Source organism: Phalaenopsis equestris, unplaced genomic scaffold, assembly GCF_001263595.1.
Source record: "Phalaenopsis equestris unplaced genomic scaffold, ASM126359v1 Scaffold000002, whole genome shotgun sequence".
Classification (NCBI taxonomy): Eukaryota; Viridiplantae; Streptophyta; class Magnoliopsida; order Asparagales; family Orchidaceae; genus Phalaenopsis; species Phalaenopsis equestris.
The window spans coordinates 69,786,774-69,798,727 of NW_018164444.1; the positions used below are offsets into that span (position 1 = coordinate 69,786,774).

At 38.2% G+C, this 11,954-nt stretch overlaps 1 protein-coding gene across 1 annotated transcript; it reads right to left on the reverse strand.

Moving 5' to 3' along the window:
* Positions 1–1,890: 1,890 nt before the first annotated feature.
* Positions 1,891–3,982, reverse strand: LOC110039546 (UDP-glycosyltransferase 73E1-like). The gene has a single exon (XM_020744649.1). The coding sequence runs from the start codon at positions 3,657–3,659 to the stop codon at positions 2,109–2,111; it is 1,551 nt and encodes a 516-aa protein (XP_020600308.1). The 5' UTR covers positions 3,660–3,982; the 3' UTR covers positions 1,891–2,108.
* Positions 3,983–11,954: the final 7,972 nt, after the last annotated feature.

Sequence of the window (11,954 nt, forward strand, 5' to 3'; positions counted from 1 at the left end):
GAGATGACAGGACATGAACTCAAATAGAGTGAGATCAAAATCAAAGTCTGGTCAACAGGCAACCCGCTGGAATATTGGCAAGGTTGATCACATAAAGAGGAACTCCAAGAATCTCAAGAAGATTGAGAATGATAGTGCAAATATGATATCTGAAGAAGTATATGAGTATATGATGCACTATTGCTGGACTATTGCTGGCAGTTCATAGTTGTGTTGATGATGGAAGTGAAGAGGATAGTGGGTTTGGGGCACCCATTCCTAATGTTCCACAGACATATGGTGGAAAACCACAGAGCTTTGAGGAAATCTTGCAAAATGAAAGTTCGAACAAGTGGAAGCTAGCAAAACTTCCACCATAGAAGATGACACTACACAACAAGTGGGTGTACCAGGTGAAGACTGAGTCTGATAACAGTAAGAGGTACAAGACTAGACTTGTTAAAAAATACTTTCAACAAAGGCAGGATATTGCATGTGCAGTGAAAGTTGTAAGCAGGGACAAGAGTAATCCAGGAAATAGCTTGGAGGTGCAAGGCTATTTGGACCCTACTGATATGTTGGATGAGGGAGTTACTCTTGAGAAATTGAAGTTGTGCACAGCTTCAATTGTTCTTTTAGAGTAAAGATAGGACTTTGAGTTGCAGAGGTGGAGGATTTATGTTGGAAGAAAATGACGACACTACCAATGGAGGATATTAGTTTGAGGAAGAAGACGTTATAGCAGGTGTATCAGTCTTCAAGTGGGAGATTTGTTATGCCGGAGCCTAGTTCGGTAGAAGAAGCCCAATCTCGCTCCCGCTCGGTCGCTTCCCGCTTCCTGCTTCCCACTTCTGCCTCATGTTCCCAATAGCGAAAGGTCGCGACCGCTACCCAGTAGTTTCAAAAACTCCTCTGGTCAACTCCCTCTGAAGTTTGTGAATCGTCACGCCTCTCCTCCTGCTCGCGATAGAAGGTTTCGGATGGATCTCCTTTAAGTTTCTAAGTCACGGTTGATGTTCTTCTTCGGGCTTCCTCAGGATAGAAGGAAGAAAAGTGCAAACAATAGTTCATTGCAGTTAAGGAATAAGAAGAAGATTGTTCTCCCTTGACTTCTTCACGCTGACTTGTGGCTAAAGAGAAATTGAGTTTATTTCTCTTGTAAATATATATTCTTCGGTGTATCATCGTGTAGAGTTTCTTCGGTGTATATCGGTGTAGAGAGAGAAGAAGAGAGAACAATAAAGTGAGAGTGAGAGATTCCTCTTGTAAAGTTGAGGTGATCGACTGACGTAAATTCCTCAAGTTTTAAAATCCTCTGCAACTCCATGGACGTAAGCAATTTGTTAAACCACGTAAATCTGTGTGTTCTTTTATGGTGTAATTTTTCTCGTTATATTTTTTGCTTCGTCAAAGATCGTTCTCCTATTTTATATATATATATATACTACAACAACTAGTGGTATAGTTTGCAACAAATACCCATCAAAAGATAAATATTTTTACGTCGATTTGTTCAACATAGTTTAGTCTACGACATATAGAAAATTGTGGGGTGAAAAATTTGTAAATCATCATAGATATGATTTTATATAAAATTTTGGCAAATAAAATATCAAAACTTTACGTAATTGAAATATGAAGTAGGTTAACATTAGCCTACTTAAAGCTAGACAGTCTCTCCAACCCCAAATCCAACTTTCTCTCTCTATAAGGTTTGGAGAATGGAAATGAAAAAAAAAAAATGCATGTAATGCATTCCTATTTGCAGTGTGCGATATTTATGCTTAAAATAATCTCTTTTATTAAATAAGGATACCGAAGTCATTAAAGAAATCCCGGGTTCTAACATGAACGCGCCAAGAATCAAGCAAGTTGCTCAAGCATTTTATCGTATGGTTATAAATAAAGGTAATTCATCTTTCTTATAGATAACTGCTGAAAATTATATAAGCAATTATGAAGCCCTGCTTGTGAAGAGGAATAACAAGTCGATATATCTTCTTTCAAAGAGGAAAGACTTCCACAGAACGGATACATTACCAAAATACAATTTTTTAATTAAAGAAATCAAATAGCAATTAATATTTAACAAATATCTTTTGTCCTCATTCTCATATGCGTTTCCAGCCTCAAAATGGATGCCCACCCTTTCCCGTTTTCTCTGCACTCTCCGCCACATATTTGATGACATCTTCCAATCCCTCCCACGAAGACCCTCCTTTCTCCATCGCCATCTTCGCCTTCTCCCTCAGCTCCTTCGCCCTCAACCTTCTCTCCTCACCTTCCTCTCCACCCCCCATCAACATCTCCACCGCCCTTTCAACCTCCCCTCTCCCCACCTGCACCACCTCCTCCTCCTTATTCTCTAAACCCAACACCGTCGGCTCCTTCACCCCAACCGCCACCCCAACCTTGAGCACATCCACCACCAATCTCTCGTTCAAAAACTGGTCAGCGAAGTGCGGCCAAGTCACCATAACCACCCCCGCCGCCACCGCCTCCAGCGTCGAATTCCACCCGCAATGCGTCACAAAACCCCCCACCGCCGCGTGCTCCAATATCACAGTCTGCGGCGCCCAACCCCTTATCACCATCCCCCTCCCCTCCACCCTCTTCTCCAACTCCGTCAGCCATTCATTCATCCCCTGCATCTCCTCTGCCCACTTCACCACCCAAATAAACGGCCGGCCGGTCGCTTCCAATCCTTGTCCTAACTCCACCAACTGATCCATCGTATCGCGGGCAATGCTCCCGAAGCTAACGAGCACAACCGACCCGTTCTCCTGCTCGTCTAGCCACCGGAGCAGGACATTGGTGTCAACAGATGAAGCCCGCCCACGCGTCTCCTTGGCATCGATCTCTTTGTTATAAAGCGAGAGAGGACCGACGGGCCATATTGGCTTCCCCTTCCCCATCATCTCGCGATACCTTTCAAAGTACCATGGCTCCAGCTCAGTGAAACTGTTAACAACCACTCCAGCAGCAGATTCTTCTACCAGCTGAACAGTTTCTACGAATTTTGACCATCCAGGATCCGAGCGCCACGCAGCCATCACCTCGTGCTTGCTGACTTGAATGGGATGCGGAAGGCCGCGAATTATGACAGGCTCGCCGGACGCTGCCTCGATCGCCGACTGAAGCTCAGCTCTGTTTTGATCGATAAAACGTTGACAGGACATGTAAATGCAGGACGGGCCGTGGAAGATGATACGGGGAATGTTTAGCGAGAGGGCGACATCTGCTGTCCAATGTTGGAGGTTGTCGGAAATGATGCAAGATGGTTTCGGCCATTTGGATGCGTTAGGGATGCGCAGGTGGGACTCGAGCGGGTCGCGGAGGAGGGATTGGGCGTTCATGAATGTGAGGAAGAAGGCGGCGGAGGGGATGAGATCGGCGTTTTCGCACCCTTCAGGGAGGCCGACGTCTGTGGCTGGGAAGGGAAGCTCGATGAAGTGGATGGGGAGGGAGGAGGCTGAAACCTGGTCGGCGATGGGCTGGATGCGAGCTAGGTTGACAGGGGTTGTGACAAAGGAGACGAGGACGCCGCGAACGGCAAGGAGTCTGGCTAAGTCGACCATGGGGATCATATGGCCTTGCGCCATGAGAGGGACGAGAAGAAAGTGGAGGCTTTTGGTGTTTGGGCTGCAGTCATCGGCTTCGACGCTCATGGTGGGCGACATAGGGAAGGAAGATCGATGAAATGTACTTTTTAGTAATGTAAATTTGAAGGGGGATAGGATGAACGCAATTTATAGAAATAAAAATGAGATTTTTAATTATGAACGAACGAAGAAAGTTCCTGATGATTACGTTTTCAGTATTAAACTGGTTTATCGTAAATTAGGATGACATAGCTTTTTTATTTCTTAGCCGAGTAAGAATTAAAGAATTGTTCAACGATGCCGGGCGGGGTAAAGTGACGGCTTGCTGGTGACAGGAATGGTAGAAAAACATGGTCAATCAGGAGAGCTTCGAGAATCGGAAGGAATATTAGCTGCGGTGGTCCCCATTCTTCCACGAATAATCACCAGGACCGCATGCATTGTATAGCAACGAAGCCTCACAATATAATTGTATTAAAGAAAGACTTCTAATATAATTGTGTCTAAACTTTAGATGTAGTATTTTCTCTAATTTATTATACATTTCTTTGTTTGATTTGCCTTTGAGACCACCATCATACTTTTATTTGGAGAAAAATATTTTTATTGTTTTTTAGAAATTTAGGTGAAGGAATTTTGTTTTTTTTTTTCAATCCAACCTCTTAAAATGTGATGGCCGTAAGAAAAATGATGTTTTTTTTTTTGGATATATATGTATATATGTCTGTGTTTTAGCCTAACTTATTGGTTGTGATCTTTGGTGTAAGTCCCTCGGGTTGAGGGTTCAATCTCTACGTATGATCGAATTGCACAACTTTCTAGAATGCGGTCCGCCCCTCTGTCAGACTATGAAAAATATATATATAATGTTTTTTTTTTTCACCAAAATTTTTTAAGAAGTTGTTTCCTACCTCACAAATTTAGAACCACATTTTTAAAAAGCTACAACCTTGCTATGTAGACCACCCTTAAAAATGACATTAACATATTACATTTTATTTGAGTATGTACCAGTACCACATGCATGGCCACTTAGCACTCTTTAGAGAAGCAAATAAGTCTGGAGCTAATGACGGTCTTGAAATATAACATGATTGTATTTAAAGTTTTTCTTTATGTACAACTAAATGTTGTACTCTCTGTTTTTCTCATCAAATTATTTATATGAGTACTTTCTCTTACTTGGTACAACATAATTGTCCTGAAAAAAAAACCTTCAATACAATAGTATTATACTCCATGATCGAGTCTACGTCTAGACTGCAGACGTAATATTTCCTCCCATTTATGAAATATTCTTTGTCAACTTTGCGTCTGAGACAACCATCACATTTTTATTTGGAGAATAATATTTTTATTTTTTTCTAGAAATGTGATAGGAATATGTCTTTTTTGGGAAAAATATATATTTATAATTAACACAGCAGCTTTCTAAGAAGTTTTCCACTACAAATTTACAACCACATTTTTAAAAAGTATTTATATATATATATATATATATATATAAATATAATCAATCAAATTTTTGATATCCTATCAAAAATATCAGTATTACTACATATTAAAAATTGATAAGTATTTTTGTTACAAGTTTATGACTCCAAATTTTTAATATAAATAAAAATAGAAATGTATTAAATATACCAATACATGACAATTGCGTGGTTTGCATCTAAATTGATATCTATTCTTTCCATGGTATTTATAAAATAAATAAATAAATTTATACAAATTAAAAAGATGAGAATTCCGATTTTCAACATTTATTTGGAAGAAAATAAACACAATAAAATTTTGTTGAATTAATTATTCACTCTTTGGTCCAAATTTGATCTAATTGGAATCCGAGAATTTGGCGGATTTCTATATGAAATGAAGAAGTTGTTGCGCTTGCTTCGTTGCCCATGGATAGCCGACTATCATTGATCACATTTGGTATCCCTTATCGTTGTTACCAGTATCCTAACATCCCTAGTCATCGAAAAAATGTTGCGTCGAAAGTCGAGACGTAAGCTGCGTCCTTTCAACGGACGCGATGCACGGATCGTGCGTGAGATGCATTGGAGGAAAAAAAATTCTCCTATATGATCCGTGCATCGTGTCTGTTGTCCAGACGCAATATTTTTTCTATTCATCACCATCATCCACTGGTCCGCCATCAACTGTTACCAGTCCATTTACCTCAACCCAAATACAAAAAAAGTTAATTGTTTGCATTATTGGGTACATAATCACCAAATATAAATTATTTTAAATGTATTTTATTCTGTTAAATTATATATATTTAAAATTTGCATTCTTTTTTGGTAAATAAAATGAGCCCTATGTTAATATAACATGCTTGTTGAAGAAGAAAGAAATTGTTGTATAATAATTTATTAAATTAATTTTTATCTAATAAAGTAGGGGTGTTAACATAGATACCAAATGATTCTTATGTATTTATATAAAACCTAAATGTTCATATTTACATGCATAATATTAAAAAGTTTAACGTCACATAAAAAAATATCATAATTGTTAACATTTTGAAAGTAAAATATGCATATTTTCATGCATTATTTTTTACAGCAATGTGTTATAAGTATAAATATCAAATTTTTATGTGTTAGATATGTAAATACATAAGAATTTTGAGGGGTGCAAGTAAATTTTCCAATGAATATGAAAGTTGTATAGCCTAACTAACTCGCGGATGATTTGATGAATACAAAAACAAGTTGAACTTGTGCTCTGTGATAATGAAATAAATGCATTAAGATATAAGATATTTATGAGCTAGTTTATTAAATAATTAAATTATACAAAAAAAGTCTCATTTTTAATGTGGAGTTTGATTAGATATTAACACAAATGAACATTGAAAGTACACTTATTAGTAAAATAAGATATGAAACAAGTTTAGGGGTAAAAAGCCAAAGTTGGGAGTTTTGGTGGAATTAGGCTCATTGGACATGGTGATCATACAAGTCATGGAAAATGTTATGATACCCGTGGGTGAGCTCAGTTTTTATCATCCACATGTTGGTTCTGGCGTCCTAGTCAAAAGCTAAGGACCTAGGACCACCCATATGAGTCTCTAAAAAAAATTGGGAGATAGGTTAGGTACAATGTGATTTTAGGGTTTTGCGGGTGTGTGAGGTTGAGACCAAGACCAAGTCACCTAAGGTTGTCCTAAGGCATGATTAAACCTATAGGAACTCACTCTCACTCTCAAGTCTCCACATGTTGCTCCACATGTTGGTCTTGACCATCCTAAATGACATTTGGGGGCTTGTAACCACCCAGATGAGACTTCACGAGAGGATTAAAGAAGTGTTTGGATTTTTTATGTGGGAGGGCTCTATTTACTAAGTTCTCTAGGATAGTCAACAGGAAAGTCATATGGCTAGACCCTAGGCTCATAAAGAAGAGAAATTAGATTTTATATAAAATGAGGTCAACAATATAGTAGAGAAAAAAATAAAGTGTCATTTAAAATACCACAACTCAAAGAGGTAACTGAAAGGGAACATCACAACAAACCACGAGCACTGCCACCTCCATGTCACAAAAAAAATCACCACCGACATACACACACACCGCCGCAACTATGTCACCAAAAAATCACTACAAACAACCAAACACAACACCATCACCATTATCAGCACGACCAACATGGCACAGAAAAATCACTATCAACATCACCGCCAACAACACCAACTCTATGACACATAACCATCAATAACACGACCAAAATTGCATAAACAAACCATCACGAACAACACCAATACAAATATTACCACGAAAAATACCACCACCATATCACAAAAAAAAACTACCTTCATCACCCATATACAACCAACATCACATGCCACCAACAACACCACCGCGATAGCACAACATCACCACCAACAACACCACCAACATGACACAACATCATCACCAACAACACCATTAACACGACACAACATCACCACCAACAACACCATCACTGTGGCACAAAAACATTACTCACGCCATCAACAACACCACCATGGTGGCACAAAAGTATCACCAACACCACCACTACAAAAAACACCACTAACATGACACATCATCATAACCAACATGGCACAACATCACCACCAACAACACAACAACCATGACACATCACCACCACCAGGGCAAAAAAGCACCACCCACAATACCAATAGCACCACCACAGTGACACAAAATTATCACCCACATCACCACTATAAACATCACCACCAACACAGCATTACTTAATCCAACAAAGAGGGAAACCACTAACAAGAATGAACCGACGAGTAGAGCATAAAGTTTGATCCAATTGACCAATAAAATAGAGGGAAGAGCCTCGGCTGAGCAAGATACAGTAGGCAAAAAAAAAAACTTTCCAGCAAAGGCCAACAAATCACTAAATCGAACAATAGACCGTGAATCGCCAGCATTCGTATATGACCTCAAATCATCCCATTCACATAAATCATTCTAACATATAACATAGAGAATAAGAAAACACAAAAAAAACTCATAGATCCCTTCCAACAGAGAAAGGCCAAAACCACAAATCATAAAGACCGCACAAACAACGAAAAACAAAACTGCAATTAGACTAAGGCCAAAAATCACAAGGAGCATTCCGCACAGAGCAAACCTCAAACCGTAACCCAAAATATTAACGATAATAAAGTAGGGTAGAGAATATCGTGAGAAAGCAATGGAAGAGTGCCACCAAAACATGATACCAGAGAGAATGGAGCAAGGAATGAGGAGAGAGATGCCACCGGAATCACCGACCACAGTTAGGGGGGGAGAGGAGGATGAGCTAGGACAGTCAATTGCGAAAGAAAGACGATGGGGTCACACAATCGAAAAAAATGTGAGGGTAGGGAAGTCGAACTCATAAACAAAATGTAGTTTACTCAAATAATCCCAAAAATCCGCAACAATGCTTTTTTCTAACACCCAAAATTTTGTTTAGCTATCGCTCCACACCTAAAAAGCTGCTCCAAATGCTCAAGAAAAAAAATAGATTTAGGGGTAATTTTTCTCACTAAAAAAAGATGCAATATAAAAGATTTTATGATTGCAATATATTTGAAATACTTTCGAGTTGTTTAGTTTACCGTAAAATAAACTTAAGATTTTTTTGTTTTTTGAAATTGATTGAAAACAATGTTTTTATTTGGGGAAAGAGATGTGGACGGCGACAGGAGGCGGCGAGCAGTAGCAGGCGGCGTCGAACAACGGGTGGCGCAGAAGGTAGCGGTCGGTGACGGCGTCGACGACTAGCAGCAAAGAGTGGAGGCAGAGGCGAGTGGCAGCTAGCAAGCAACAACGAGTGCAGCTTGCAAGCGGCGACGGTGGTGGTGGGCGGGAGGCAGCGGGAGTTGCCATGGAAGGGGGCGGGCTGCGGAGGACGATGAGAGTGACTTGCCTATAATTTTTAAATGAATAATATAATTTAAATTCAGTGAAATCGGTTGAAAGCTAAATTCAATTAAAATAAATTATAACTTAAACTAAAAATTCATTAAAACTTATTTTCATGCTTGATTCAAAATTTTCTTAAATCCTTACAAATGACCACTAATTTACTCAATTAAAGACCACTTAGGCCCTGTTTGGCACAGCTTTTTCATCGACGGTGGCGTTTTCAGAACGCCGCCTACCCGTTTGTTTCGAGCGTTCGTTCGGCGGCGTTCTGAACGCTGCGTCCCGCGGTTCGGTTTTTCTTCATTATGCGGATCGCGGGGCGCCTCCTGCGTTCGGCGTTGGCTGTTGGCGTTAGGGCTGCAATTCCTTCTTTTGCCCTTGGTGATCTCCCTCGCGCTCTCCCCTCGCTTCCTCCCTCTCCGAACGAAAGCATCATTAGGGCTCGATTTCTCGTTCTTTTTCCCTCTCCGGTAAGATCTGGATTCGTGAGTTTTATGGATCGATGAATTTTTTTTGGTTCTTCTACATGTACCTGCTTCTATTGCTTCGGATCTCTGAGTTTTGCGAGTGATTGTTTGGTAGTTAACATATTCTTCTAAAACTTCTCTTGATTTGGCATCTGTCTCACAAAGAACTTCCATTACTGGGAAACGTCTTACAAAAAAATTGTTTACATTATCCGTTGCATCTCTATTGAATGCTACAATATGGATTTGGGAAAGGAGTATCTTTATTACATGCTACAATTCGGCCATTCTTTTCTTCATCTCTACCCGATTTCTGTTGGTTCAAATCAGATTATGCATATGACCTTGACATTATGGATTATGCATATCACATTGCAAGCATGACATATGGTAACATCAAATTATTGCTTAGTCGTCTATACATATGATTAGTCAAAAAACTATTGCTTCTGAAATATGAAAATAGTAAGATTACTCATATCACCAGGCAAAATATCATTAGAGAAGCAATTGCCAGAACATTTCTCCATATCGAAGATGTTTCAAATTTTTAAAAACCTGAGACAATTTTTCTGATATGGGGAATGTATGAACAACAAACGAATGCTTCTAGATGCCTTTGAAATTTCAGCAAATATGTAAAGAATCAAGTGGTATGTATGTAGATATTCAAATTTCTGTAACAAGTGTATGACCATATAATATCATCCATATGTTCTCCTCAAAATCTGAGACACAATGCTCAATAGAATTATTCCAAATGGTTTCAGTTAATGGCATTAAATTCAGCAAGTGAATTGATTTCAGCCAATAACTATGTTCTCAGCCAATAACTCTGTTATATGGATCTTGCTTGCCTCTTACTGCTAGCCACTTCATTATTAATTGACACTAGTCACATATCTTGGCATTCAAATGAGATTTACAGTGACATTTCTCCATATCGAAGATGTTTCAAATTTTTAAAAACCTGAGACATTTTTTCTGATATGGGGAATGTATGAACAACAAACGAATGCTTCTAGATGCCTTTGAAATTTCAGCAAATATGTAAAGAATCAAGTGGTATGTATGTAGATATTCAAATTTCTGTAACAAGTGTATGACCATATAATATCATCCATATGTTCTCCTCAAAATCTGAGACACAATGCTCATTAGAATTATTCCAAATGGTTTCAGTTAATGGCATTAAATTCAGCAAGTGAATTGATTTCAGCCAATAACTATGTTTTCAGCCAATAACTCTGTTATATGGATCTTGCTTGCCTCTTACTGCTAGCCACTTCATTATTAATTGACACTAGTCACATATCTTGGCATTCAAATGAGATTTACAGTGACATTTCTCCATATCGAAGATGTTTCAAATTTTTAAAAAATCTGAGACATTTTTTCTGATATGGGGAATGTATGAACAACAAACGAATGCTTCTACATGCCTTTGAAGTTTCAGCAAATATGTAAAGAATCAAGTGGTATGTATGTAGATATTCAAATTTCTGTAACAAGTGTATGACCATATAATATCATCCATATGTTCTCCTCAAAATCTGAGACACAATGCTCATTAGAATTATTCCAAATGGTTTCAGTTAATGGCATTAAATTCAGCAAGTGAATTGATTTCAGCCAATAACTATGTTTTCAGCCAATAACTCTGTTATATGGATCTTGCTTGCCTCTTACTGCTAGCCACTTCATTATTAATTGACACTAGTCACATATCTTGGCATTCAAATGAGATTTACAGTGACATTTCTCCATATCGAAGATGTTTCAAATTTTTAAAAAATCTGAGACATTTTTTCTGATATGGGGAATGTATGAACAACAAACGAATGCTTCTACATGCCTTTGAAGTTTCAGCAAATATGTAAAGAATCAAGTGGTATGTATGTAGATATTCAAATTTCTGTAACAAGTGTATGACCATATAATATCATCCATATGTTCTCCTCAAAATCTGAGACACAATGCTCATTAGAATTATTCCAAATGGTTTCAGTTAATGGCATTAAATTCAGCAAGTGAATTGATTTCAGCCAATAACTATGTTTTCAGCCAATAACTCTGTTATATGGATCTTGCTTGCCTCTTACTGCTAGCCACTTCATTATTAATTGACACTAGTCACATATCTTGGCATTCAAATGAGATTTACAGTGAAATTTCTCCATATCTAAGATGTTTCAAATTTTTAAAAACCTGATACATATTTTCTGAAATGGGGAATGTATGAACAACAAACGAATGCTTCTACATGCCTTTGAAGTTTCAGCAAATATGTAAAGAATCAAGTGGTATGTATGTAGATATTCAAATTTCTGTAACAAGTGTATGACCATATAATATCATCCATATGTTCTCCTCAAAATCTGAGACACAATGCTCATTAGAATTATTCCAAATGGTTTCAGTTAATGGCATTAAATTCAGCAAGTGAATTGATTTCAGCCAATAACTCTGTTATATGGATCTTGCT

Coding starts and splice junctions, on each gene's coding strand:
- LOC110039546 (XM_020744649.1), bottom strand. CDS start 3,659: ATGTCGCCCACCATGAGCGTCGAAGCCGATGACTGCAGCCCAAACACC.